General features: G+C 39.7%; 1 protein-coding gene across 6 annotated transcripts in view; it reads right to left on the bottom strand.

The window, feature by feature from the left end:
* Window positions 1-26,450, bottom strand: part of PTPRZ1 (protein tyrosine phosphatase receptor type Z1) — a 211,801-nt gene that overhangs the window by 45,394 nt on the left and 139,957 nt on the right. For 4 of the 6 annotated variants that reach the window (XM_032791698.1, XM_032791696.1, XM_032791697.1 and 1 more), the window contains exons 9-12: window positions 14,636-14,820; window positions 13,512-13,638; window positions 6,768-6,811; window positions 959-4,532 (exon numbers count right to left, since the gene is read on the bottom strand). In XM_032791698.1, coding sequence (XP_032647589.1) covers window positions 959-4,532; window positions 6,768-6,811; window positions 13,512-13,638; window positions 14,636-14,820 — 3,930 coding nt within the window. The remainder of the gene's footprint in view (window positions 1-958; window positions 4,533-6,767; window positions 6,812-13,511; window positions 13,639-14,635; window positions 14,821-26,450) is intronic. The other 2 variants (XM_032791702.1, XM_032791701.1) reach the window with 1 other exon arrangement.

The raw sequence follows: 26,450 nt of genomic DNA on the forward strand, positions 1-26,450 counted from the left end.
TTTAACATATTTCCTACATTATCAAATTAGCCTTGAATATTTCAAATAAGTACACATATTGATGGTTCTGATTTTACACTTAGATTTCAACAAATACGACAAATAGGCAATACAAGTTAATTTCTTGATCATTTCGAGTTTTTCACAACAGAACTTTTTAAAGCCTTTGCTTTAAATTTTATCAAGATCCTATAAATGTATGGTCCAATTCTGCCCCCTATTCTCAGGCTGAGACTGTTACTCCACAAATAGCTAATTGGCATCAGTAGAGCTGAACAAAGAGAAAGGCAAGCACCGCAGAATATAGCCCGTAGTGATTTTAGAAATGAGCAAGTCTAGGAGGAAATTTCTGTATGTTACTGAAATTTAAAAATATGAGAAGCAATAAAAATGAAAACAATTTTTTTACAAGCTAAAACCAGTCAGAACTAGGTTGAAACTTCTTTTACCTTGCTCAGTTCACCTTGAAAATTAAAAAATAAAAAAGTATTGCCATAATAAAACCATAATTTTAAGACTCTTTCATACAGAACTTTAGAATCTTGCAGTGAGCTTTCCCCTGAAAAACTGATATTTACCCCTGTGCAAATGGCCTAAGTCCCACTTAACCTTTAAAGAGCAAAAAGTCACACTTTTGGGACCTCTGTGCCTAACTTCCATTGACTGTATAAACACACCCAAGGGCAGCATTTGGACCTTAATACTACAGCGTATTTCAGTTGTAGTTGTGAGTAATCAGATGTTGCATTTACAGCAGAACTGTTGCAATGCTTATGTTCCCTGTTCCACAGCATTTCCTAATCAAACTGACCACCCCATTAAGTTCTTCCGTCACTGAAATATCTGTAGCAATTCTCACGAGTCTCCTTTATATTGGTGTTAAGATATTTTTTCATTTTCAGTGGCAGAAGAATGTCACAGCTATATATGTTATGCATTAGATTGATTCACAACTAACCTGCCTCAGAAATGTTGAATACTGGTGAGTGACCACTAGTTACAGATGGTGCTGATGACTGTGATGATCCAGGAGTTAAATCTGAGTTACCTGCTTCAATTGCCCCCTCAGCGTCTCTCTCATTAAGGTCAGGAAAACTGAAATCTATTGAAGTCTCATTATCATTAAGGCTATCTGAGGTACCTTGACCAGAGCCACTTTCTTCATCACTGGTAAAAACAGCCCAAGATTTAGACTGTGGTGTGTTTTGCAATGGGATACTAAGAGTCTGAATACGGTTTTCCCATATTGTTTGATCGTTGTGCTTCTTAGGTATCAGTGCTGCCAATGTTGGTATTGATGAATAATTATGTCTGTCCATACCATAACTTATCTGACTGTCTGATGCAGCAGTTGTAATTTTCTTTTCTTCTTCTTCTTCAGATTTCTCAGAATATGAATGGATAATTAGGTTACTCTGATCCTTTATATTGTTTACCTGTGTATTCTGTTCATCTACTACCTTTTCCTGAGTTTCTCTATGGGAAGTGCATGTGATACAATTACTTACAGGTAAACCATCATCATACTCATCATAATCATCATCGATTACAGGAGGCCACAAATTAGTATCAGAATTGGCACTGGGGACCAACCCAGAGGATGTTTGAGAGGGAACCAGCAACTTGGTTAGGGTTCTAAGGCCCTCACTGCTGGGAGAAATAGCCATAACAGAAATATACATGTTTGGTAAACGAAGGGCATGATGAACAGATACATGAGAATCAGAAACAACTGCAGGCACATGAACAGAAACATCAGCACTGGTAGAACTTGAGAAAAAAATGGGAACCTCATTTCTTTGAGAAACACTTGAAGAAATATGGCTGTTTAGAAGAGTGGGAATATTTGGTAATATGTCAATTGTTAAGGCAGGAGTAGCCACTCTCTTCACTGCCTTGGGGGAAAAGGCATTTGTATTTTCTAAACTGGTTGACTGGAATGAAACATCACTACTGTACAATGAAGGAGCAACCTGGTGATTTTCTTCATTGTTAACCAAACTGGATAAAACATATTCCTCACTTCCATAAGAGCCAGTTAAACCTTGAAATGATGTTGTGGGCTTACTAGAGGTGTGGGCAAACATGTCAACAACTGAAGGTGCAGATGTAGAATGCAACATTGTTTTATTTGTAGCAGAATCTGGTGCCATCCGATAGAATATTTGGTCAAATGTAGAACTATCTTTATAAACCCTGGAGTGTTCAACCAATATTGGATCACTAGGCACAGTTGCAGCTGTTTTAAGCAGAGTGCCATCATCAGAAGCTTGAAAGGAAGTTTGTAGTAATGCTTCATTATTTAATGGAGCTGAGGTCTCATAAGAGTACTGCTGTGTTGAAGGAGACAATATTTTGCTAGAAGCAGGGACAGAGACAGCTTGATCTGAGATTGCACTAAGCATAGGTTTAAGCAAAGTGTCATCAAAGGCTGGAGAAGTAACATGCAAAGGCTGAACAGAAAAGTAATTTTCTGAAAGTTTACTAATATAATCAAAAATCTTAGTAGAGGGAAAAGCAAGAGAGACTGGAAGAATTCCCTTTGTGCTAGAAACAGGAAGTGGGGTTTCTTGCAAAGACGTAGTCTGCTTAATTACATCATTGTTAGAAACATATGTAGGAAGTTCAGGCATCACTGTACTTTCAGCATGGGAAGCCACTTCACTGAAAGAAGAAATTTGCAGTTCTTTCTCATCTCCATATATTACATCACTTTTGTGAAGTGTCTTATTAACATCACTAAACTCATATGTTGCATATGTAAATTCACCTATAGAATCAGATGAAGAAACTTTAAGTATGGCCAGACCATCTGTATCAGGCAAAAGGGACTCATTACCAGAGTACGGTTCAGACCAATCCATATCACTAGATAGAGCGTGTGTAGGCAGCAGCAAAGTATCAGCTTGTGATATTACAGAAGAAGGCTTATGCACCAGTACATTGTTATAGCTGCTAAATAGGGGACCCTGATGAAATACGCCAACAGAATCATGCACATATTCTGCAGAGTCATAAGAAACAGTAAAAGTTTGGAGGGAGCCCACGTTACTAGACAAAGCATAAGTAACTTCAGACATTGTAGACAGTGCATGCATATTTAAATCACTGCTGGATGATTCAACTTGAATAAACATGTGAGTTCTATTATGACCAAATATCAATGTCTCTGAAGCAGCATGTGTAGTCTGATGTGACATCACATCAGAATATTGAGCAAGGCTTGACTGTATTAAAGTATCACCCTCAGCCAATGTCAAAGAAGCATGCAGGGACACCTTATCACTTGTAACAGCTGGAGTAACTTGTGGAAAAATTTGAGAAACTGTATACAGATGGTGAAACATTTTACTACTGAAGGAAGCAGAGGAAAATGTAAGCAAAGGTACATCACCACAGGAAGACAGGGTGGGTTCAAATGACACATCAACACTGGGAAATACAGGTGTAGCATGCAAGGTCACATCACTGCCTGATGTAGCAGGGGTAGTGTTGAGCATCTGAGTGTCAAACAATAAAGGGGTGACTAGAGGAAACACTTCACTACTGTAGGAAGGTTGAAGAGGTATCTCACCATTATATACTGGTTGAGTTGTCTGAGAGAGTACCTCACTGGCAACAGAAGCAGAGCCATATTCTCCAGAGCTTGAAGAGATAGAATGAGGTGATAATTCAGTAGGGGAGAAAGCAAAATTAGAATAATGCAGCAATTCTATATCCGCATCTGAAGTATCTTGTGATATCACTGGACCACTGGAATAGGGCACTGTAGCTGGCTTTGATCCCTCAACATAAGCATCAGTATAACTAGTCTGAAATAACAGCTCACTATCCAATGGAACATCAGATCTAGGTGCCAAATCTGTTGAATTTTGAAACCACAACTTTCCATCAACAGAAGGAGTACTCTCTGCAGATTCTTCAGCACCTGAGGGTGCTACATCTTCTGAAACATTTTTTACATAGCCTTGTGAATCAATATCATGTTTGCTTATTTCTGGGCTTCCAGAATAAAGGATGTCTTCCTGGGATGCTTCCTCAGTGACAAATTGCATAGCAGAGGTAGTAGGAATGGAACCCCAAGAGGTGTATGCATCTTGATAAGGCTTCAAAGTTGACAATGAAATATCTTCCTCACTACCACCAGTAGCAGATATGCTTGTTGGTTCAGTGCCAGAAGAAATGTAAATGTATTCTTCGTCAATACCTTTAGTGGAGTCAGTGACTTGCAGGGGGATTTCAATAAAAGTTTGAGATTCCAAAGAAGCATCTTCTTCTTCATCTGATGTTTCAATAGCAGGTTGGGAAGTAGGGTGAAAAATTGCTTTGAAAACATCATCCTTTCCATGTGATCCTTCCTCTCTTGTTAAGTATCTGTTTGTTTTAGCTTCATTGAATTTTGTCCCCATTTTCTCTTGACTATAGCTAGACGTAGTCACCTGGAATTCTTTTTTCCTTATTTGATTTAGAGTACTATCAGTGCTAGGAATCACTGCAATTTCTTCATCCACCTCTTTCTCTTCAACTTCCTCCTTTGGAAAGAAAACAACATACTCAAAGTTTATTAAGAGTGTTTATGGATAAAACAGGAAAACTCAAGGTACATACTGCAATACATTGGCCTGTGTCCATAAATTATAACAGACAAAATGGCAGGTAACCAATGAAATGGCTATTGAACTTAATAATAAAATGGCTTTAGTTACAAAAACATACATCTCATTTTTTTTCTTGAAACCATAAATTTGTGATACTGACAAAAGAACCACAGATCCCTCTACCTTCTTAAACATCGTGCTCCTGCTACCTGTGACTCATTGTTCGAGAGAGATAAAAACTCTCAACTGTGTTGTGTACTTTACTCTATCGATGTACAGTGGTAATAAAAAAATTAAACACAGAATGTTTTTTATTTGTATCAGAGGGGTAGCCGTGTTAGTCTGGATCTGTAAAAGCAGCAAAGAGTCCTGTGGCACCTTATAGACTAACAGACATTTTGGAGCATGAGCTTTCGTGGGTGAATACCCACTTCGTCAGATGCATGTAGTGTCTCAAAGATATGCATTAATACTCTTTGATATCAGTTCAAGTGTCATTGCAACATAACAAAAGATCATCTTTTTCTTCTTTCTTGCCATTTCCCTATTTGGAGTTGGTGACTTTTATAGCCTTCTTTCAAAACTCATGATTGTATACCTGGCTGTTGTGCAAATTGATCTTTCTAAGGTCTGTTGATATCTAATCTTTGGCCTCCCCCTTAGTCATCTTCCATCCATGATAATTGCCAGAGACATCCAATATAACAGAAAATATTTTAAAACATTTACGTTCTGCTTTCAAACAATTTAATCTTCATAGTTACTCCAAACAGGATGTTAAGGTTTAGGATTTTAAAGGTCACCATGACTCTGAGACAGTTAAAAGCAATTTCATAGGCAATATCTCACATATCACACACTGAAATTCATGTTGCAGACATCTTAGTAACTGTTTAGTGAAGACAATTCAAAGTACTTCTGCAGAAATGTATGTTAGGGCTTTGCATTAGGTTCTGAAAATCTATTTCTCAAGGTCAACTCCCCTAGTCTTTATTCAGTCCTAAATCAGGCAAAATCACAATTAAAATTAACTAACATCCTGATATCATATTGATGGGTGCAATATAAATACTTAGATAAAGAGAGTTTAAATAAATATAGATAAATGGATTGAAAAAATGGGTAATTGGATAAATAGATTTGATAGTTTGGATGAATTGGTAAAGAGATGGAAAGATAGATATGGGCCATTTCTCTCTCTATTTAACTGACTAGGATTTACACGTTGGTGAGAATAATGTGCAAATATGATGAAACAGTAAAACAGATGTTCTGAATGACCACTTGATGCTAACACATGTTATAGAGGTATTGGCCACATTACAAAAATTATTTTACAGTCTATTAAAAATTGTACTGGAACTCTTTCGTATTCCTCTGTTTGTATGCCAACTACCTTAGTTGCCAAAAATACAACTCTGTCAGATCACAGGGAGTTATGAAAACATCTAAAATTGTATAAAACACAGTTACATTATTATAAAATATGGTTAATAAATCAAAATGTCATTACTTATGTTCAAGGGGTGGAATTATCACCCTATTGAAATGAATGGAAGTTTTGCCATTGACTTCAATGGAGCGAGGATTTCACCGAATATTTCTGGCCAAGTTTACAAAGGTATTTAGGTGCCCAAAGCTGCAGATAGGCATCTAGTGAAAAGAACAAAAGTGCCTAAGCAGGTCAGGCACTTAACTTCCATGGCCCATCCAGGATTAGATGAGTGCTGGGATCCTTCTGGAAACTGAGAATCTCTCTCATTCTCAATAGTATAAAACTGCCATTTCTAGCATTACAGAGAAGCAAGGCATTGGACTTCAAACTCATTACATTTTTATGTACAGAAAACCTGTCACTAGCCCAAAGCTGAATCTTGCCTGAGGCAGGTGTAACTGGGAAAGTGGAGGCAATTCCACACTTTGGGGAAGAAGAAAACACATTTCTTTGGCAGTGGATTTTTTAAATTGTACTTTTTTGAAGCTGCTCAAGCATCTGGAATGTAGAGTAATTCCCAGCGGATATGCATTAGTGGGCAAAGTGTAGGTGATATAGTTAAAAGTATATGCTAAATTCATCTCTGCAAATTATCACAGTTGATCACCTCCATTTATGTGGAGTATGTTATATATTATTTGAAATGCTTGTGTGAAAATGAATGAATACAATACCTCATATTTTTCAGTTTCATTCAGTTCAAGAAAGGGGTCAGTTTCTATGAAACAAAAAGGTACATTACATTATCCACTGTTTTAAGCTTACAGATTTTTTGATTTTGCAAGACACAATGTTATAATTATCATGGTTAGTTTAGAAATGATAGACCAAAAGATGTTATTTAAGCTGTATTACAATCACAGGTCATTACAATGTTATAATCATTTTCTAACCAGGGCTGTATTAGCCAATAAACCCATTAGGCTGAGGTGTGAGATGATTTTGGAGGTGCTATTTGCAGAAGCTGCCAAGCAGCTGCACGAAGGAGTAGCAGTGAGGGAAACAATGGGACTCAACAACTAGATGGCAATTTAGCTGCAACATTACTGATGGGCTGAGCGGTGCAGCTGCAGCTGCCTGTCTGCACAGAGGAACAGCATCCAGGCCCATGGTGATGAGACTGAACAGGTAGGCTTGGAACTGAGGGGGAGGAAGGCAGACAGGAAAAAGGTCCTGCAGTACTAGGTGAAGAATGCTCCAGGCACAGAAGCTGGGAATAGGTCTACTCAGCCCAGGTAGAAAGACACTTGCTAGCGCCGCTCAAGCTAGTGCATTAAAAATGAGTGTGTATGTTGCAGCAGTGGTGGCAGCTCAGGCTAGCCACTAAAGTCCAAGCTTACCTGACCACCTGGTCCGAACCCAAGCTGTGCCACTGTCACAATGTCCACACTGCTATTTCAGTGTGCTGGTGTTAGTCTTTCTACCTGGGCAGGGAGGCATGCTCCCAGCTGCAGTGTAGACACATCCTTTGGAGTAAAAGATAGAGGCTTAGATGTGGCTTATGCCCAGATCTTCAACAGTATCAGTGTTAAACTTCCATTGATCTGGACCTTATCTGCCTCACTTATGGGCCAGAGATAGTCATCTCTCTCTCTCCATTCAGGAGTCTCAACCATTAATTCTCTGCTGGAATTAGGTGCCTAAACTAGGTCATGCCCTAGCAGTCAAACACAGATCTTTCTCAAAAACCAGAGAAAACAAGACCCCAGAATAGCCCAGTGTTTAGAGCTTTTATGTGGTAGACCCAGGTTCAGATCCCTGCTCTGCCTGATTTGAAATAGGGACTTGAATCCACATTCTAGATGAATGCCCTAGCCAACTGGCTGTTCTGGGGTAGATCTCACTAACCTCCCTGGTTCTACTTTGAAGAAATAATTAAATGTTAATTGAAGCAGATACTTCACATTTTCCACATCCCATGTGAGTATGCTAAGCACTGGGCTTCTGAGTCAGATCCTCTCTCTCTATTGCCTGCCCAATGGATAGTTGATTATTAATTAGGGTTCCATCACACTAACAAGCTAAAATATTTATACGTATAAGTTGTAGAATGTAAAAAAATGAAATGATGAATTCTTCATGAAAGCATTTTATAAGTAGCAACTATTGAATTAAATATTTGGCATATTAACAAAATACAGAAAAAATGTTATCTTACCTCTGTGTTTCTGAAGGCTAGAAGGCTGGGGGGAGGGGAGAAAAGATGATGATATTCCCTGGCTTCTCAATGGTTTCTGTTTAAATTTTTAGATAGTGTTTTCAAAATTCTTAATACTGTAGCCTGGTAACATACATTATGTGGTCAACAGACTCTTAAAAACAGCCTTTCATTAAAGAGAAATATGTTTATTTTTGTTGTTAGGGTTAATTTCATCTTCAAATAATAAAAATAAATATATTCTTTCAGATCTCATGTTTTCTACAGTATCTATGTTATCTTTTGAACTTTATCTGGAAGAAAAACTAATGCCGTGCTAATACAAATGGATGTAAAATACCTTTACAAACTTTATTTATTACAAGGAAAACTGTAAAAAGTTTCAATATCCTCTGTTTCAACCAGAACAAAACTACAATTTCATTCTGATATATCCATGGAAACTCTCTTGCTTAGATGGTAACAAAATAAATCTATTTGCCAGCAACATTTAATTACTCAGTTATTGCGGTTTTGCTAATCTTAATACTGTGTTCTTGAACCAATAATATATATAAGTAATATGGTACCATTTCCCAGCACAGAAATAAAACTCAGAGGGAGGTTAACAAACAAGGTAGAGTATGTTTGATTTTTTGTATAAGTGCAAATTGGTTATTCTATAGCTTAGGTTTTATTGGAAAAGTTCAAACCTTAAATTTATTAGAAAGTCTTCAAGTGAATATATATAGTACTGTAGTTCAATGATTCCTGCAGAAATGGTAGAATAGGGACAAAAGGAAAATGTGATATCTAAATATTTCCCTATATTTAAATTCAGCTCAACTCCTAAAAACATCCCCCCCATAACAATGTGTTCCATAATTTTACAATAATATTTGCAGAGTACATTATCTTCAGTTCTACACTAAAATACATAATAAATGACACTGCAAGAATACAAGTAAAACCATTTTTGCTACATTTAAATGAAATATCTATTATCTTTTCATCATTCATCAGCATAAGAATCACAAAAGCCCTCCTAGAGTGAAATATTTCAGATACCCTTATTGCTCTTTATGAAGAAAATCTCTCACAAAGACATTGCATAAAAAGGCCCTCACAAAGAACTGATGCTAGCATGAGCTGCCGAGTTAAGAGACAAAAGTTTGAGACTTATATCCCTTCATGTTGTTTTTATGAAAAACTTCAGTTGACTTCCTCACAGAGAACGAGGGGAGGATGCAGGGCCGGACGGGAGCCCCAGACAGTTGGAGCCGGTTGGCTGCCTACCCTGGATCCTAGACCCCTGCAGTGTGGGGCTGGGCAGCTGTCCTGGAGTTTGTGGGGCCGGGTGGCAGTCCTAGACCTCTGACCCTGTGGGGCCGGCCAGGAGCCCCAGACCCCTTTGGCATGGCTGTCCCGGACCCCTGCCATGTGAGGCTGGGTGGCTGCCCCAGAGCTTGCCTGGGCAGGCAGCAGCCCCAGACCCAGGACCCCTAACACCGCGGGGCCAGCTGGGACCTTTGACCCTGGACTCCATCACGCAGGTCAGCCTTAACGCATAGCTAAGCTGGGTCGCATTTATGCACCTGCAGTAACAAACTTTCATAACTATACAAATGTTATCTAAAGAGTGAAACATATGCATTTAGGTCACCATTCAGAAACCACTTCCAAAAGCAAATAATCAGGTTATAAATAATGGTTGAGATATTGTCAAAGCTGGCTATGCCATTTAGCCATGCAAGTCCCATTAATTTTAATGGCAGTTATGTGGCTAAATTTCCTACTTGGATTTGAAATTGTTAACCATTAAGAATTAATATTGATAAACACCCCAAGACCCAAAGAACCTTTCTGACTAGCCATAAGCTTACTGGAAACTATGTATATATATCTATATATATATATATACACGCGCACACGCACACGCACACACACACACACACACACAGTATCACAAGTTTTAAAATTCCACAGTTCTAAATAAAAAACAATATAGGAACTAATAGGAGAAAATGGTACAGTTCTTCTCACAAACTTAATAGACTAGTATTGTAGTTCTCATGAAGGCATGTGGGCCCTCAGTGGATTGCAGAGCTCTTCTGGAGAGTCCACAGATTGTAATATGTCTTAGAACCAAGCAGTGCAGGGATGAAGTTGGAAGAGGACCTGGCCCATGACAGAATCTTTCCTCTTATGTAATAAGCCTAGAGAACGAGAAGTTTCACTCTGGTCGGTCGATCACCTGTGCTCTGCAGAACCTTTAGTGATGGTTCACAGAATTAAATGTTTTGAAAGGGTGGTGGCAAGCCATGAAAGGGTCTCTCTCTTACAAAATGGTCAGCATAATGGAAAACCAAGAACAAATGAGTGGTAGCAGGTGTTGAGTAAATAAAAATATATAGTACAGCAGTACTTAAACAGCTCTCATATTAAAAATATGCAGTCCAAGGGTGAAATTCAATCCCAAGCAGAGGGCCCATGCAAAGTCTTTTGCATCACTTAAGGTCCACTTAAGCTTATAACATGAAATTTAAATTGTTCAGATGACATTGGAGTGAATTTCATCCTAACTGGGCTGATATACTCAGAATAAGTCTTGAATATAAAAGTTATACTGAATTTGAATCAATTTTGTTTCAGGTCTTCATGGATGAAGATAATTAATGTTTTTTTTTCAGAAGCAGGAGTTCTGGGAAATATTTTGATTTTATTACTGTGAACCGCATTTCATACCATCATCTATAAAGCAGATCACAAAATTAGTTTTGGTATTATATTTGGCATCTGAAAGTTTGTATGAACACATCTCTTTCTCTGACTAATTAGATACATACTTTCTCATGTCTCTGTTATTTAATATTTTCAGCACAGTTCATTCAAATGCAACTGATTAAATAAATAAATTGAAGTTACAAGTGAATGAACATTTTGTTTTGCATGTTACCATGTTCCCACTCTGTATGGATGTAAGATGACATTTACAAGACTAGGAAATAGTGTATATTCATATTAATAATACTGACTACATATGAGGGATTTTATACCTCTCATTGCAGAGTTTCATAATTCAATCATTTTTGCATATGAAACTGTGAAAGTAGACAGTGAAATATGTACAGAGACTGTTTTAATCTCCTCTTCACATTTTTTCTTTAAAATAGGGAAATGATAAACTTATATCTAGGAATTTATTTTAAAGTAACTTTAAGGTTACCATTTTAAAAGCTCAAAAGCAATACAATGTAAAAATCAAGTTCTTATCATAACATTCATTGTTCATGCTGCATATAGGTATTTTTTTATTATTACTTATGAAGCAGATCCTTAATTTCTTATTCCATATTTACTTATTTCTCACTCAAAGAGTTTTCTTTGCAAAAAATGGAGTAAGAACCTTAAGCCTTGACCCTATGCTGATAAATGTAACATATGGATCAGTTTCTATTCTCAGATATGCACACAAAGTTCCAAATGACATCAGTGTGCGTTTTATAGACGTAATGGAGGGTGAAATTAGTTTCTACAGTAAGTATGTGCAATGTGAGGGCCCCACTCCTGCTCCCACTGAAGTTAAAGGCAAAATTATCACTGACCTCCATGAGAGAATCACAGGGTTCAAATTTACTATGAGAATCTTAGCTTGTGAGTATTTAAAGCTGTAATGTTTGTGTTGTACCAAAGTAAGTTACGTATTGGATTAAACATTGTTTAACTGTAGAAACCGCATGAATGGCTGGCTTCAATCCAAATGGAGTAATACTGGAATCGAGGCCCTGATCCTTTAAAAGGTATCTGTCAATGAGGTGCCTTGCTAATGGGACTTGGCACAGGAATAAGGATCTGTGCTTGTGGATTCTTTGCATAATTGGGGCTCACATTGCTCCAAGCTACTGGCTGGTATAGTCATGTGTCTGGACTTTGGGTGGATGTCTGTGGATGGAGGTCCCTCTCATGCAGTTTTTGAAGCACAAATTGGGAAAACTCTCCTGGAGAGACGTAAGAAAATCCAATATCAAGGAGTTACAGATAGGATACAAACTCAAGTGAAATGCCAGTTACATTGACAGAACCTCTCCTCAGAGAAATACAGAGTACAAAGACTCTGACAAATATTAGCATAAGACGACCTAGGAAACACAGTCTTCTAAACATGTTGTCTTTGAAAGACAGGTTAGATATGCCTTGGAAACTTTTGTGTTTTAACGAAAAATGTCCCAACATAAAACAACATCTTATGCTCATATATCTTTACTTTCACACAATTCATAGTAACAAGCAGAAAAAGGAAAACACCTATATTCTTATCAGTAGTGGTTCTCTTAACATTATGGGCCAAACTGGGCTCTCAGGTACATCTCTGTACCTCCTCTGACTTAACTGGAGTTGCACAGGTAAGTGTAACTGAGTGGAGAATTCCAGCCTGGTAACCCAGAATTAAAAACAACAACAATCTAATCCATATTATAAGCAAAACTGGGGTGTGTGAGTATGCTAAAGACCATTATGGACTGACCCTATGATCAAGACACATACAGTCCAACCCAACAGCTGCTAAAGTCAATGAAAGGTTCCCACTGACTTCTATGGGAACTGGATCAAGCCCTAAATCTTCCACTGACCTTAAGGAATGACTGAAGGACAAGGACAAGCCTCTCTATTTTGGCTTAAAATTACCTATCATTTAGTTATTGACAGAGGAGTTAAATCTGGCTTTGAAATCAACAAGATTTGATTGTTAGCCCTTTTGATTTTCACAATCCAACATTAAGAAGCAAGGGAATTCCATCACCACATATGATTTGAAATGAAGCTCCAAGTACTCATATATAATAAAATTTCAAAATCAATTGCGATATGAATTTTTAATTTATATTAGCTCCTTTATTTTGTTTGCTTTACATTTTTATCATGTGGATTAATTTTAGGAGGCAGAAAGATGCAATTGAAACAATTCCAAAATGGCTTTACTTCCCAAAGGTTTATTGTTCAAAATCATTCATATGAATTGTAAGCACGTTCACTTTTTCAATATATTTTTATAGTTAAAAAAATCAACATAAAATGCTCGTGTTTAAAGAAACACATGACAGAAAATGAGTGTCAGAATAAAAGTCATCTCAAACAAATTGAAGGTTAACTACAATGATTTTGAAATTCCATTTTAGTGTACTTTGATAGTCAAGCATTTTTAACTGGTTTGCAAGCAAACTATTTATCTGAACACAGATTTTTAGCTAAAAGTTACTACTGTGCTCAAAAGAACACTTACCTGGATCATCTAAAGGCATATCAACAATGACTTGATCACTGTATTTTCCATATAGACCATTAGTGCAAACTGCAACTATCTGAAGAACATAACTTGTATTGGGCAGCAGATTATTTAGAATAGCTCCCTAAAAGAAAAATCATATTTAATCACATAAACGTGAATTTTAGCATATTTTTTGAAAATATAAGATTATTTTATTTTTTGAACAGTGTTTTCTCATATGAGAGACAAGGTGGGTGAGGTAATATCTTTTATTGGACTAACTTCTGTTGGTGAAAGAGACAAGCTTTTCGAACTACACAGAGCTTATAAGAGCTCAAAAAAGCTTGTCTTTTTCTCCAACAGAAGTTGGTTCAATAAAAGATATTACCTCATGCACCTTGTCTCTCTAATATCCTGGGACCAACACAGCTACAACAACACTGCAAACAACAATAGAAGATATCAACATTTTCTCACATGAAACATCATTTTTACATTTTATAGTGAGAAAAACAGGCATAAAACTTTAATCAATGAATTTTGTGAAATGCTCTAATGGCAGGCGATTGAATAACTGGAGAGAGTATATTTTTCTATGTTGAATATTAGTTTTAGATTCTAATATTCCTTGTGAAGTTTATGCAGCTTCAAAAAGGGTAAATGTAATTGTTTGTGCTGGTAAAGCACCATCATATTATAAATCAGTGCATCAATATAGTAATCACAGATGGATCATTGTTCAGATGCTGAATTTTTCATTTAGTGACCTGTGTACAACATCCTACATATCAAAGATCATTGGGGCAGAGGCTCTTACTGCATGAAGGAAGTGTCTTGTGACTAACAAAATCTGAGTTTGACACCACAGCAATAGTTATTTCAAGGTATTACAGACAGATAGGAACACCAGTTTTAGAAATTAGAACTGGAGGTGATGGTAGCTCTCTCTCAGATAGCCTTTTTTTTTTTCTATTTTTCTCTGGCTGTATAGCCAATGATACAAGCAGAATTTCTATGAGCAGCAGCCAAAGACATTAATTCTAGCCGGATCAGCTCCCTGACATAATCCTTCAGAATAATTATTTGTAAGTGCTTTACCACCACCACTTTTGTATGAAACTTGAAGAGTTTACAGTTACCAAGTCCTGATACCCATCTGTCAGAAACTCATGTTTAGTCTGGTCTTCTCCATCCAATTGCTGATAAAAGACAGCAAATCTCTCAATCATGGCATCATAAACAACTCGAGGTCTTTCCCATGTAACAAGAAGGCTGGTATAGTTCTTTGGATCGGCTTGGACGTTTTCCGGTTCTGAACTGCAAACTAAAAACAGCATAATATTTATAAACAGCATAATGGATTCTGAACATGGAGGGTGTGGTCTAATTCCCATGGAAATTGGCATAAGTCTATCCATTGATTTCCATGGGAGTTGGATCTGTCCCTAAAATTCTAAATCATGTAAATCTAAACTACCAAAGATCTACTTATGTCACCACTGTGTATGGGTTGTTTTCCAATTAGTGGAAGTGGAATTTTTCCTTTCTTTTTAATGATATTATCTAAAAGAATGAAGAGATATTGGTACATTTTGAGTTTTCACATTTTGATAAAGGTTCATATCAAGTTCCATGAAAATTAGAGAATAACATTCTTTTTGATTTGTGTTAGAACTGCTTATTGGTCATAAAATACTGGTATACCCAGAAGGATACATTTTATTTCTTTGTAATCCTGCAAGTGACAAAATGGAAGTGTAAAGGTTCTTAAGTATGTGTCTCAGGAAAAAAAAAAGTCTCTAGTAGTCTGTGCTTTCATGAATCTGTGAAAGAAGAAGCCATTAAAGTAGGAGGAACTATGCATTGCCTTGACAATATCTGCATTTTAGGACATGTTTTGTAATAGATTTTTACAATCAATAGCGGTATTCTTACAAATTATTATGAATGTACTACTCAACAGTAAGAATACTAATAACAATGGCTGACATCTTCAAAGGAGCCTGGCAGAGCGTGGTGTCCAAGCCCCACAAGACGAAATGGAATATAGGCGCCTATCTTACTCTGGCTTCTTTTAAAATTCCAGCCAATAATATCTTCCATTTACTTAGCAATTTTCATCAGAGGATGAAACAATTCCTAACTGCCAACACACTTCTTGAGATGGGTAAATATCATGCTCATTTTACAGATTGGACAACTGAAGACAAACTTGTATAAAATACCTAGGGTGAAATCCTAGCTTTATTGAGGTCAATGGAAGGTTTTGTTGTTGACTTCAATGAAGTTAAGATTTTACCTCTAGATTTTTAAAACTGGACTCTAATTTTAGGTCTCTTAATATTTTTTAGGTGTCTAGAGCTGAAACTTGTGGTCAGGTTTGAAAATTTGGGCCATAGTCACTTGTTCAAAAGTTAAGTGTTGGGGATTGCATTGTACCCATGAAGAAGATGGCTGCTTAGTCCTGGACCTCCTCATTCCCCACATATCTATTGTTTCTAATAATTACTTTTCTAGCAAATTAGCAATAAGTTTCTGTGATAAAAGTTTACATTAATCCCCTAAATAAACTGTTGAATATGGATTCCAATGAAAAAAAAAGAGAGGCAACAAAAGACCTAAGGAGGAGCTGAAGGAGGAGACCACAAGGCCACCACAGAATGTAGCCGAACATATTGCAGCATTCAAAGAATTCCACAAAGACTGACTGGATTCAGTCTCAGAAGATATTTGTGGCCTCTCTCAAGATGCAAGCCATGTAAAATCCCAAATGGCTCACTTAGAAAATAAGCTACAAAAGACAGCCATTGAAACCTGCAAAATTAAAGAAGAAACTGCCTCCTTAAATCTTAGACTACTCAAACTGGAAGAAAACCAGGATGACTTAGAAACTAGACCTCAAAGAAACAACCATCACTTCTTGGGGACTATTGAGGGTCAAGAGGAGAAGGATATTATCAACTTTCTTCAGAAGCTGGCCCCTGATATATTTAAATTGGACCACCAGCCGCCCCCATTAAATATTGAAAGGGCTCATCGAATGCCTAGTACTAGAAGGCAGAAGCCTGAAAAGCCCAGACCCATCATCTTCAAGCTGCTGAATTTCAATGATAAAGTAATGTTAATGAATACTGCCAGAAAAGCTCAAACCCTTATGTACAAAGGCCACAAAAGGTCTCTTTTTCCTGACTTCTCAGATGAGCTTAACAACAAGAGGGCTGCATTCAGTGGCATAAAGCAAATTCCAAGGACGATCATAAAGTACCCATCCACCTTCACTATGGGTTTAGCAGGCTGCACATGATTTTGCAAAACTCCCTCTGAAGCTTGGCAGACATTTCAAAGACTGAGGCCTGGTCTACACTACGGAGTTAGGTCAAATTTAGCCATGTTAGGTTGATTTTAAAATGACTATGTCCACACAACCAACCCCATTTCGTCGACCTAAAGGCAAGCTCTTAAAATCGACTTCTGTCTCCTCCCCAGCGAGGGGTGTAGCGTTAAAATTGATCTTGCTGGGTCAAATTTGGGCTAGTGCAGATGCAAATCGATGGTATTAGCCTCTGGGAGCTATCCCAGAGTGCTCCATTGTGACTGCTCTTGTCATAAACAGATAGTTAAGGTTAATGTCTCTTTTACTTGTTAAGGGTTAAGAAGCTCAGTAAACCTGGCTGACATCTGACCAGAGGACCAATAGGGGGACAAGATACTTTCAAATCTTGGTGGAGGGAAGTCTTTGTTTGTGCTTTTTGGTTGTTGGTTGTTCGCTCTCGGGACTGAGAGGGATGGGACATCAGTCCAGGCTCTCCAAATCTTTCTGAATCAGTCTCTCATGTTTCAAACTTGTAAGTAATTTAGCCAGGCAAGGCGTGTTAGTCTTATGTTTGTTTTCTCAACTTGTAAAATGTTTCTTTTTGTGGAGGATTTTACCTCTGTTTGCTGTAACTTTGAACCTAAGGCTAGAGGAGGTTCCTCTGGGCTATTATGAAATCTGTGAGTAACCCTGTAAAGATTCTCCATCTGATTTACAGAGATAATTTTTACCTTTCTTCTTAAATAAAAGCTTTCTTTTTAAGAACCTGATTGATCTTTCCTTGTTTTTTAAGACCAAGGGATTGGTCTGGACTCCCAGGAAATTGGTGGGGGGAAAGGAGGGGAATGGTTAATTTCTCCTTGTTTTAAGATCAAGGTGGATCTGTGTTCCCCAGGGGATTGGTGAATCTCAGGCAGCCCAGGGAGGAAAGTTTTTGGGGGACAGGTGGTGCCCCAGACACTGAAATTTCTGGGTGGTGGCAGTGTTACCAGATCTAAGCTAGTACTTAAGCTTAGAAGTGTTCAAGCAGGTCCCCACGTTTGTATTCTAAAGTTCAAAGTAGGGGGAAAAAACCTTGACAGCTCTGGACAGCACTTTCAACTCCAATGCACTAGCCAGATACACAGGAAAAGCCCTGGGAACTTCTGAATTTCATTTCCTGTTTGGTCAGCGTGGCGAACTCAGCAGCACAGGTGACCATGCAGTCCCCTCAGAATTGCAAATGAGCTCCAGCATGGACTGAAAGGGAGACACTGGATCTGTTTGCTGTATGGGGAGAAGCATCTGTAGAGGCTGAATTCCGATCAAAAAGAAGAAATGCAAATATATTAGCCAAAATCTCACAGGGCACAGTGGAGAGAGCCTACAACAGGGACACACAGCTGCGCCGTATGAAAGTTAAGGACTCAGGCAAGCCTACCAAAAGAAAAAGGAGGCAAATGGTCACTCCGGGTTAGAGCCCCATACCTGCTGCTTCTATGATCTGCTGCATGGCATTCTGGGAGGGACCCTACCGCTATCCCACCACTGTCCGTGGACACCTGCAAGGGGAGAGTCTCATGCAACAGGGAGAAGGATTTTGTGGGTGAGGAACAGGAGGAGGAGGAGGAGGAGAATGTGCAGCAGGCAAGCGGTGAATCCATTCTCTCCGGTAGCCAGGACCTTTTCATCACTCTGAAGCCAATATCCTCCCAAGGCAGGATCCCTGACCCTGAAGCTGGAGAAGGCACCTCTGGTGAGTGCACATTTGTACAGTGCAGGGTTTAAAAGCAATAGTGTTTAATGTTTGATTTGCCCTGAAGAATTGGGATGCATTCACGGCCAGTACAGCTACTGGAAAAGTCTGTTCACACGTCTGGGGATGGAGTGGGAATCATCCAGGAAAATCTCCATGAAGCTTTCCTGGAGGTACTCTGAAAGCCTTTGCAGAAGGTTTCTTGGGAGGACTGCCTTATTTCGTCCTCCAGGGTAGGACACTTTACCACACCAAGGCAGTAGCAAGTATTCTGGAGTCACTGCAGCACAAAGCATGGCAACTATTGGTCCTGGGTTTTGGTCGCATTCAAGCAACATTCAGTCTTTATCTTTCTATGTTAGCCTCAAGAGAGTGATATCATTCATGGTCACCTGGTTGAAATAGGGGAATTTTTGTAAGGGAACAGTAAAAGGACCCCGTTCATGCTGGACTGTTTGTGCTTGGATAAAAGGGATCGTTCCAGAGAAAAGCCACGTGGCAGGGGGAGGGGTGTGCTGCACACCCACCCAGGACCGGCACTAGGGTTTCTGGCGCCCTAGGTGCCGGGACATTTCGCCACCCTGCGCGTGGGTCTCGCGGCTTCGGTAGAGCTGCTGCAGGCATGCCTGCGGCAGGGTCCACCGGAGCTGCGCCTTGCTGACCCCGGGGGGGGGGAGCGGCCCTGGACTGCCGGGCTGCGGCGGCGGTCTCCTGACCCTTGGGGGGGCGCCCTGGGCTGCTGGCTGCGGCGGCGGCTCGCGAACCCGGGGGGGGGTGTGCCCTGGGCTCCGGGTTGCAGGCGGCAGCCCGACCCCGAGGAGGGGGGCGCCATGGCTGACCGGGCTGCAGCGGCGGCTCCGCTGACCCCGGGGTGCGCTGACCGGCGGTGCCCTGACCCGGGGGACACCTTGGGCTGCCGGCGGCAGGCAGCTGCTGCTGCCGGCAGCTCAGGCCCTCCAGCAGCAGCGGCTGCAACCATTAAAAATTTTTTTGGGGGTGCCACTTTTTGGCGCCCCCAAATCTTGGCACCCTAGGCAACCGCCTAGTTTGCCTAAATGGTTGCACCGGCCCTGCATCCACCTCAAAACCAAAGCCCCTCCTTTTAAACGTGAAACCCAACTCATTGCTTGCTCTGGGAAAGGAGGGCGCTGCAGTTTGAAAACATTCCCACAGGTTATGAAGGCAGAAGAAGCCAATCCCACATACCAAAAGGCTTACCATGGCTGCCTGGAAACTGAATTCTGTTGCTCAGCCATGTGTGATGTGTCACCATACCAGCAGGCACTTAATATAAAAGTCAAAATGTGACCTTGTACCTAAAGCACATGTGCTGTGTGCTGTGAATTTCTTGATTCACTGTGAAAGAGTCTCCCTTTTGTTTTCAGAAATGTAACATCATAAATTTTACTCTCCCTTTTTATCTACCCCCAAGTGCAAATCAGTATTTGTAATCTGAGATTATCGCAGATTAGAAGGCGAAAAAAACACACTCGCGATGACATGTTTTCCGAGCTCATGCAGTCCTCACGCACTGATAGGGCACAGCTGAATGCATGGAGGCAATCAGTGACAGAGGCCAGGAAAGAATTAGGTGAGCATGAAGAGCGGAGGCAGGATGTGATGCTGAGGCTAATGGGGAGCAAAACGGACATGATGAAGCGTCTGTTGGGGGAACAAATGGATACGATGAAGCATCTCTTGGAGTTGCAGGAAAGCCAACAAGAGCACAGACCCCCAGTGCATCCGCTGTATAACCGCATGCCCTCCTCCCCATGTTCCGTAGCCTCCTCACCCAGACGCCCAAGAACGTGGGGTGGGGGAGGCTCCAGGCACCCAGCCACTCCATTCCAGAGGATGGCCCAAGCAACAGAAGGCTGTCATTCAAACAGTTTGATTTTTAGTGTGGCTACAATAAACAATGTGGCCTTGTCCTTCCCTCCTTCCCCACCTCACCCAGGCTACCTTGTCCGTTATCTCATTTTTTCCCCCAATTAATAAAGAAAGAATGCATGGTTTCAAAACAATAGTTATTTTATTTCGAAGAGGGGAGGGTGGTTGGCTTACAGGGAATTAAAATTAACAAAGGGGGTGGGTTTGCATCAAGGAGAAACACACACAACTGTCACACCGAAGCCTGGCCCATCATGAACCTGGTTTTCAAAGCCTCTCTGATGCGCAGTGGACCTAGCTGTGCTCTTCTAATCACCCTGGCGTCTGGCTGCTCAAAATCAGATGCCAGATGATTTGCCTCAACCTCCCACCCCACCATAAACGTCTCCCCCTTACCCTCACAGATATTATGGAGCACACAGAAAGCAGCAATAACAGTGGGAATGTTGGTTGTGCTGAGGTCTGACCTAGTCAGCAAATAGCGCCAGTGAGCTTTTAAATGTGCAAAGGCACATTCTACCATCATTCTGCACTTGCTCAGCCTATAGTTGAACTGCTCCTTACTACTGGCCAGGCTGCCTATGTACAGCTTCATAAGCCATAGGAGTAAGGGATAGGCTGGGTTACCAAGGATAACTACTGGCATCTCAACATCCCCAGCAGTAATTTTCTGGTCTGGGAAGTAAGTCCCTTCTTGCAGCTGCTCAAACAGCCAGGAGTTCCTAAAGATGCGAGTGTCATGCACCTTTCCCGGCCATCTCATGTTGATGTCAGTGAAACATCCCTTGTGATCCATCAGTGCTTGCAACACCATTGAGAAGTACCACTTGCGGTTTACGTACTGGGTGGCAAGGTGGTCCGGTGCCAAGATGTGGATATGCGTTCCGTCTATCGCCCCACCACAGTTAGGGAACCCCACTGCAGCAAAGCCATCAGTATGACCTGCACATTTCCCAGAGTCACTACCCTTGATATCAGAACGTCAATGATTGCACGGGCTACTTGGATCACAGCAGGCCCCACAGTAGACTTGCCCACTTCAAATTGATTCTCGACTGACTGGTAGCAGTCAGGTGTTGCAAGCTTCCACAGGGCTATCACCACTTGCTTCAGAACTGTCAGGGCAGCTCTCATCTTGGTATTCTTGTGCTTCAGGGTGGGGGAAAGCAACTCACAGAGTTCCAGGGAAGTGGCCTTATGCATGTGAAAGTTTTACAGCCACTGTGAATCATCCCATACCTGGAACACTATGTGGTCCCACCAGTCTGTGCTTGTTTGCCTGGCCCAATATCGGCATTCCACTGTATCAACCAGCCCCACTGCTGCCATGATGTCCCAACTGCCACAGCCTGTGCTTTCAGGAACGTCTGTGTCCACGTCCTCATCAAAATGCTTCTCATGCTGGCGTCTCTTAGCCAGATTCTGCATATACTCCAGGAAAATGCGCGAGGTGTTTACAATGCTCACAATAGCAGTGGTGAGGGTGAGCTGGGCAGGCTCCATACTTGCCATGGTATGGTGTTGCATGGGCAACCCAGGAAAAAAGGCGCAAAAATGGCAGGCGCCCCTGGCATTGCTTTCATGGAGGGAGGGGCGACTGACGACATGTACCCCAAACCACCTGCAACAATGTTTTTGCCCCACCAGGCATTGGGAGCTTAACCAGAATTCCAATGGGCAGCGGAGACTGCGGGAACTGTGGGATAGCTACCCACAGTGCACTGCTCTGTAAATTGATGCTAGCCACGGTAGTGAGGACGCACTCCGCTGACTTAATGCGCTTAGAAGGGACATACACAATCGACTGTATAAAATAGATTTCTAAAAATAGACTTCTATATAATCGACCTAATTACATAGTGTACACAGACCTTGAGACACTAAGCACCGTCTACTGACTGAAGTATTATCCGCACTAATCATCACAATTTGATAGAGAGAATCATAATATTATGATAACCACAAGTCCTTGGAACAATCAATACTCCTGACATATAAAGTAGACTATAATCTAAGCCTTAAATAGCACTAGTTATTCAATTTGTGCAGGGCATTTGACCTAATATGAATATAAATTTTTATATTGTATTTTTCAGATTTAGATTTTGTACTAGTTTATATTTGATTTACCAAATCAATTGTAAATTTACATTTGATGAGTGTGTATGTATGTATATCCATAAATGTATGTATATGTATCCATAAAACTTCTGTAGGTGAGTTTATATTACACATGTTCTAGAATGTCCAATGATATTTACAAGATAAAATTTGACTTTAAATATATTTGCATTGGAGATGTTTAGACTATTTTTAGATAACAGGGAGGGAAGAAGGGGATGGAATTGAAGCCATCAGGGATCTGAACATGCCTCCACTGGCTTGTTTTTAAGTCTGTTAAATTTTTTTTCTGTTACAAATATATTTTGGAAGACACATGATATTTAACTACAGTTCTTTTTGTGTACTTGATACTCTTAGAGGTTCAACTGAAGGCATAGATTCAATCATAACTAACCAGTATCTAATATGTATAAATACAGATCATGTCGCAAACATGTGGTTTTACATCATCAGTGGGGAAATGTGTGTCTTGATGTCTTAATATATCATTTAACACTTTGTCATGAATTTTCTTAGTGTGTGCTCCTGGAATGCAAAGGTACTTAATCAACCTTCCAAAAGAATTAAAATCCTGAGGTACCTCAGATCAAAAAAGTACTAAGTAGCTTATTGAAGGAAACTCATCTAGCAGATATAACAGGATCAAGAAGATGGGGGTAGGTGCTGAGTATCATTCATCATTGAATCCTAAGAGCAGAGACACATCCATCGTAATTCATAAAAGTGTAGCTTTTCAATATATACAGTCTTGGTCTGCTTCAACTCAAAAATGTTAATTCTAGGAAGCATTTACAATCCAAGTGGAGGTAATTCTGAATTTTCCAAAGACATAGCAGACATTCTTTCTAATAAAATAGATATTCCTGTAATACTGGGAGGTATCTGGAATAATATGCTAGACAGACATCTGGACTAATCCAATCAAGCGTCAAGTAGGGGGAGAGTTAGCAATATACACTTCTGATTCCCAATCCTGTGCTGTAACCACCAAATAACTGCCTCCCTTATAGTGTCATCTGTTAAGATTTGATTGCAATGCATTATAATACATTTGTCTCTGTATTGCATAACCAGTTATTGCATGCTATTTACAACATTAAAATGCAACCCTGTAAATGTAAGTGTTCCATTCAAGATTGTTTGAATCCATAAATGCAGATCTCCATCTTAGAAAGGAAGATCAGGGACAAGGGAAGGAAGAGTTCAGGATATACAAATTATGCTATAGTATTGTGTAGAGGTTAGAACATAAGACTCAGAGCAAAATCTTTTGGGTATTTTTTCTGACTCTCCTACAGGGTCTTTATGTGGCTTCAAACATGTCACTTAACCTTCCTATGTAAAAATTGATCAAATGGCTAGAAGAATATCTATTTCACTGTGCCTGAGGCTTAACGAGCTGTTTGCAGGGGATTCTGAGATCCTCAGAAGAAAGAGGCTACATAAATTCAAAATATTTTTAATGTCCCTACTAATCATTATATGACCCTCAAAGGAGAGAGAGCTATGGAAGATGCGGGGAGTAGTGGGGCAGGAGAGCCAGAGAGCGTATAAAACTGAAGGAGTCAAGAAAAAAGAAAGAGAAGCAAGAACAAATACAAAATAGACATGTTAAGTTCAACATTTATTTATTAGAAAATGTTTGTGGGACTGAAATTTGCCCTGTGAAATAAAAGTTAGTTTGTGAGTACCACTGTTCTATTTATTATGTTTCCTATTCATCAACCTTTTCATGCAAGGTCCGCCTAGCACTTCAATAGTCTTCCAAAAATATGGGTGATTAAATACAAATTACATGGGAGAATCAGATTTTGTCACTTTACTACTTATATTACCTGAGAACTGTACCAGCGTGTGGTGTAAATTAGCACATCAGGCCTAAGGGGTTTATCCCTACATGACTAAATCACATTTACTTAGTATACAAACTATTTTGCAAAGGCTAACTAAAAGATTACAGATTACATCAGCTTACACTGAAGAGTAAAGTGACCTAGTCCAGGGTTTAATATATACAATATTATTTTCTTTTCTAGCCTGGGACAGCTATGAGAATCTTTAATGAAGTTAATAGAGAGATCTTTTCGGATATCATTTTCCATTACATCATCTAATCCTACTTCTAGGAGCTATTAGTATCCTGGAATCCAATCTAATGTTCCTTTCATAAACTCTAATGACCTGTTCTTGCGGTAATCTCAGGGCTTCCATTCTGTCCTCATCTTCTCTGCTGATTTCAGCATCTATTCTCCTTCTCCAAATCTTGTTCCCTCCTGAGAAGATAGTGGCTCTGTCCTCTTCTGGCCTCCTCCTACCTCTCTGGCCATTCCTGCCATCCTTCTTATCTCGTCACCCATTCTCTGTGGGGGTTCTACATGGCTCAGTCCTTAGTCCTCTGTCTTCTCCTTTTACACTCTCTCTAAAGACCCATTTCTTCCACGAGGCTGACAAGCAACTGGCTAACTAATAACAGAAAAGTTGAGAAATCAGTGATATTTGCTCATTTAATTTAAAATGCATATATAAAATTGCACATGTTGACTGTGCCCCTCACCCATCATACGTCACTTGTCTTCTTAGGTTGTAAAAAGCACAGAGCCTACCATGTTTTTTGGTGCTACTACAAAGCAAATAAAAAATTACAAACAAAAAACTGTGTTAAAAGAACACTGTTAAGGTTGCAAAGTCAAGCACTCAAAAGGTAGGAAATGGTAGAAAAAGTTTTCTGTACAATCTCCCCCTGCTTATTCATGTGCATATGATACAGCCTTTAATTACATGACCACATGCTATTTATTCCATAGGGCCCATGCCTCATTCAGTGCACAGGGTGGATGGTGTGGCTATACGATATTTGTTTTCTCCTGACGGCTCAATGTGTGTCCCAGCCTATGCCTTATTTACTGTACTCTATGCAAACCCTGCTCTGAAGACAAAAATCAATTTCCTCATGGGCTTTAATCTGGTTCTCGTTGTTATGGCATAAGAGTGCTTCACAAACATTAACTAATTTATTTTAACAAGACCCCTGTGAGGTGAGGGAATGGTATTATTTCTTTGGAACAGGGACCTGAAATTGATTGGGGAATGGCCTTTGAATACTGTGTAAGCTTGAAAGCTTGTCTCTCTCACTAACTGAAGTCAATCCAATAAAAGATATGTCCCCACTCACCTCCTCTTTCTAATATCCTGGGACCAACATGGCTACCACTACACTGTCAATAGATATGCCTTTTGCCATCTGTGTGAAAATCTGTCCAAATTTGGCCATTATAAGCTTTTGAAAAATCATATTTCACACATGCTTGGTAGAGAATTCTTAGATTTTAGCAGCTAAATTCCCCAAAGATTCCATGAGGACAAACCTTGTGAAGACAAAACTGCAGTTTGCAATACAGGGGCAGGAACGGATAGTGAACTTTTAATTAACTTTGCAATTTGCATCTTGACCACAGGAGGGCACTGTAACTAAATATTGTTTTGCAAAAGAAAACTACAATAGACTGGAGGGAAGTGCTAAAAGTTCTTTTTTTGTATGGGCAAATAAAACTGAAAATTAGTGAGAATGTCTTTCTTCCCTCACTAGGACACACTGATGATCCTTATAAATTATTCTGAAACGCATCATTGTGCCCATTTTCATATTTTGAACGTACAGTGGTGATGTGTTAAGGTCTTTGTTATAGTGAATTCCTTTAGGTGCAGTACGAGAAAGTGTGAATACCCACAATAAATTGTCTTTTCAAACCACTTTCAATTACATTCAATCACTCCAACTGTTGCTATTACAGTTCCTGCCATCCAGATGGCATAAGGAAATCAATACAAATAATCAGAGGATGTTTTTTGCCTTTTCAATTGTAAGCAACCATGCGGAACAGGGAAGCTGGAA

This window comes from Chelonoidis abingdonii, chromosome 1 (genome assembly GCF_003597395.2).
Source record: "Chelonoidis abingdonii isolate Lonesome George chromosome 1, CheloAbing_2.0, whole genome shotgun sequence".
NCBI classification, from domain to species: domain Eukaryota; kingdom Metazoa; phylum Chordata; order Testudines; family Testudinidae; genus Chelonoidis; species Chelonoidis abingdonii.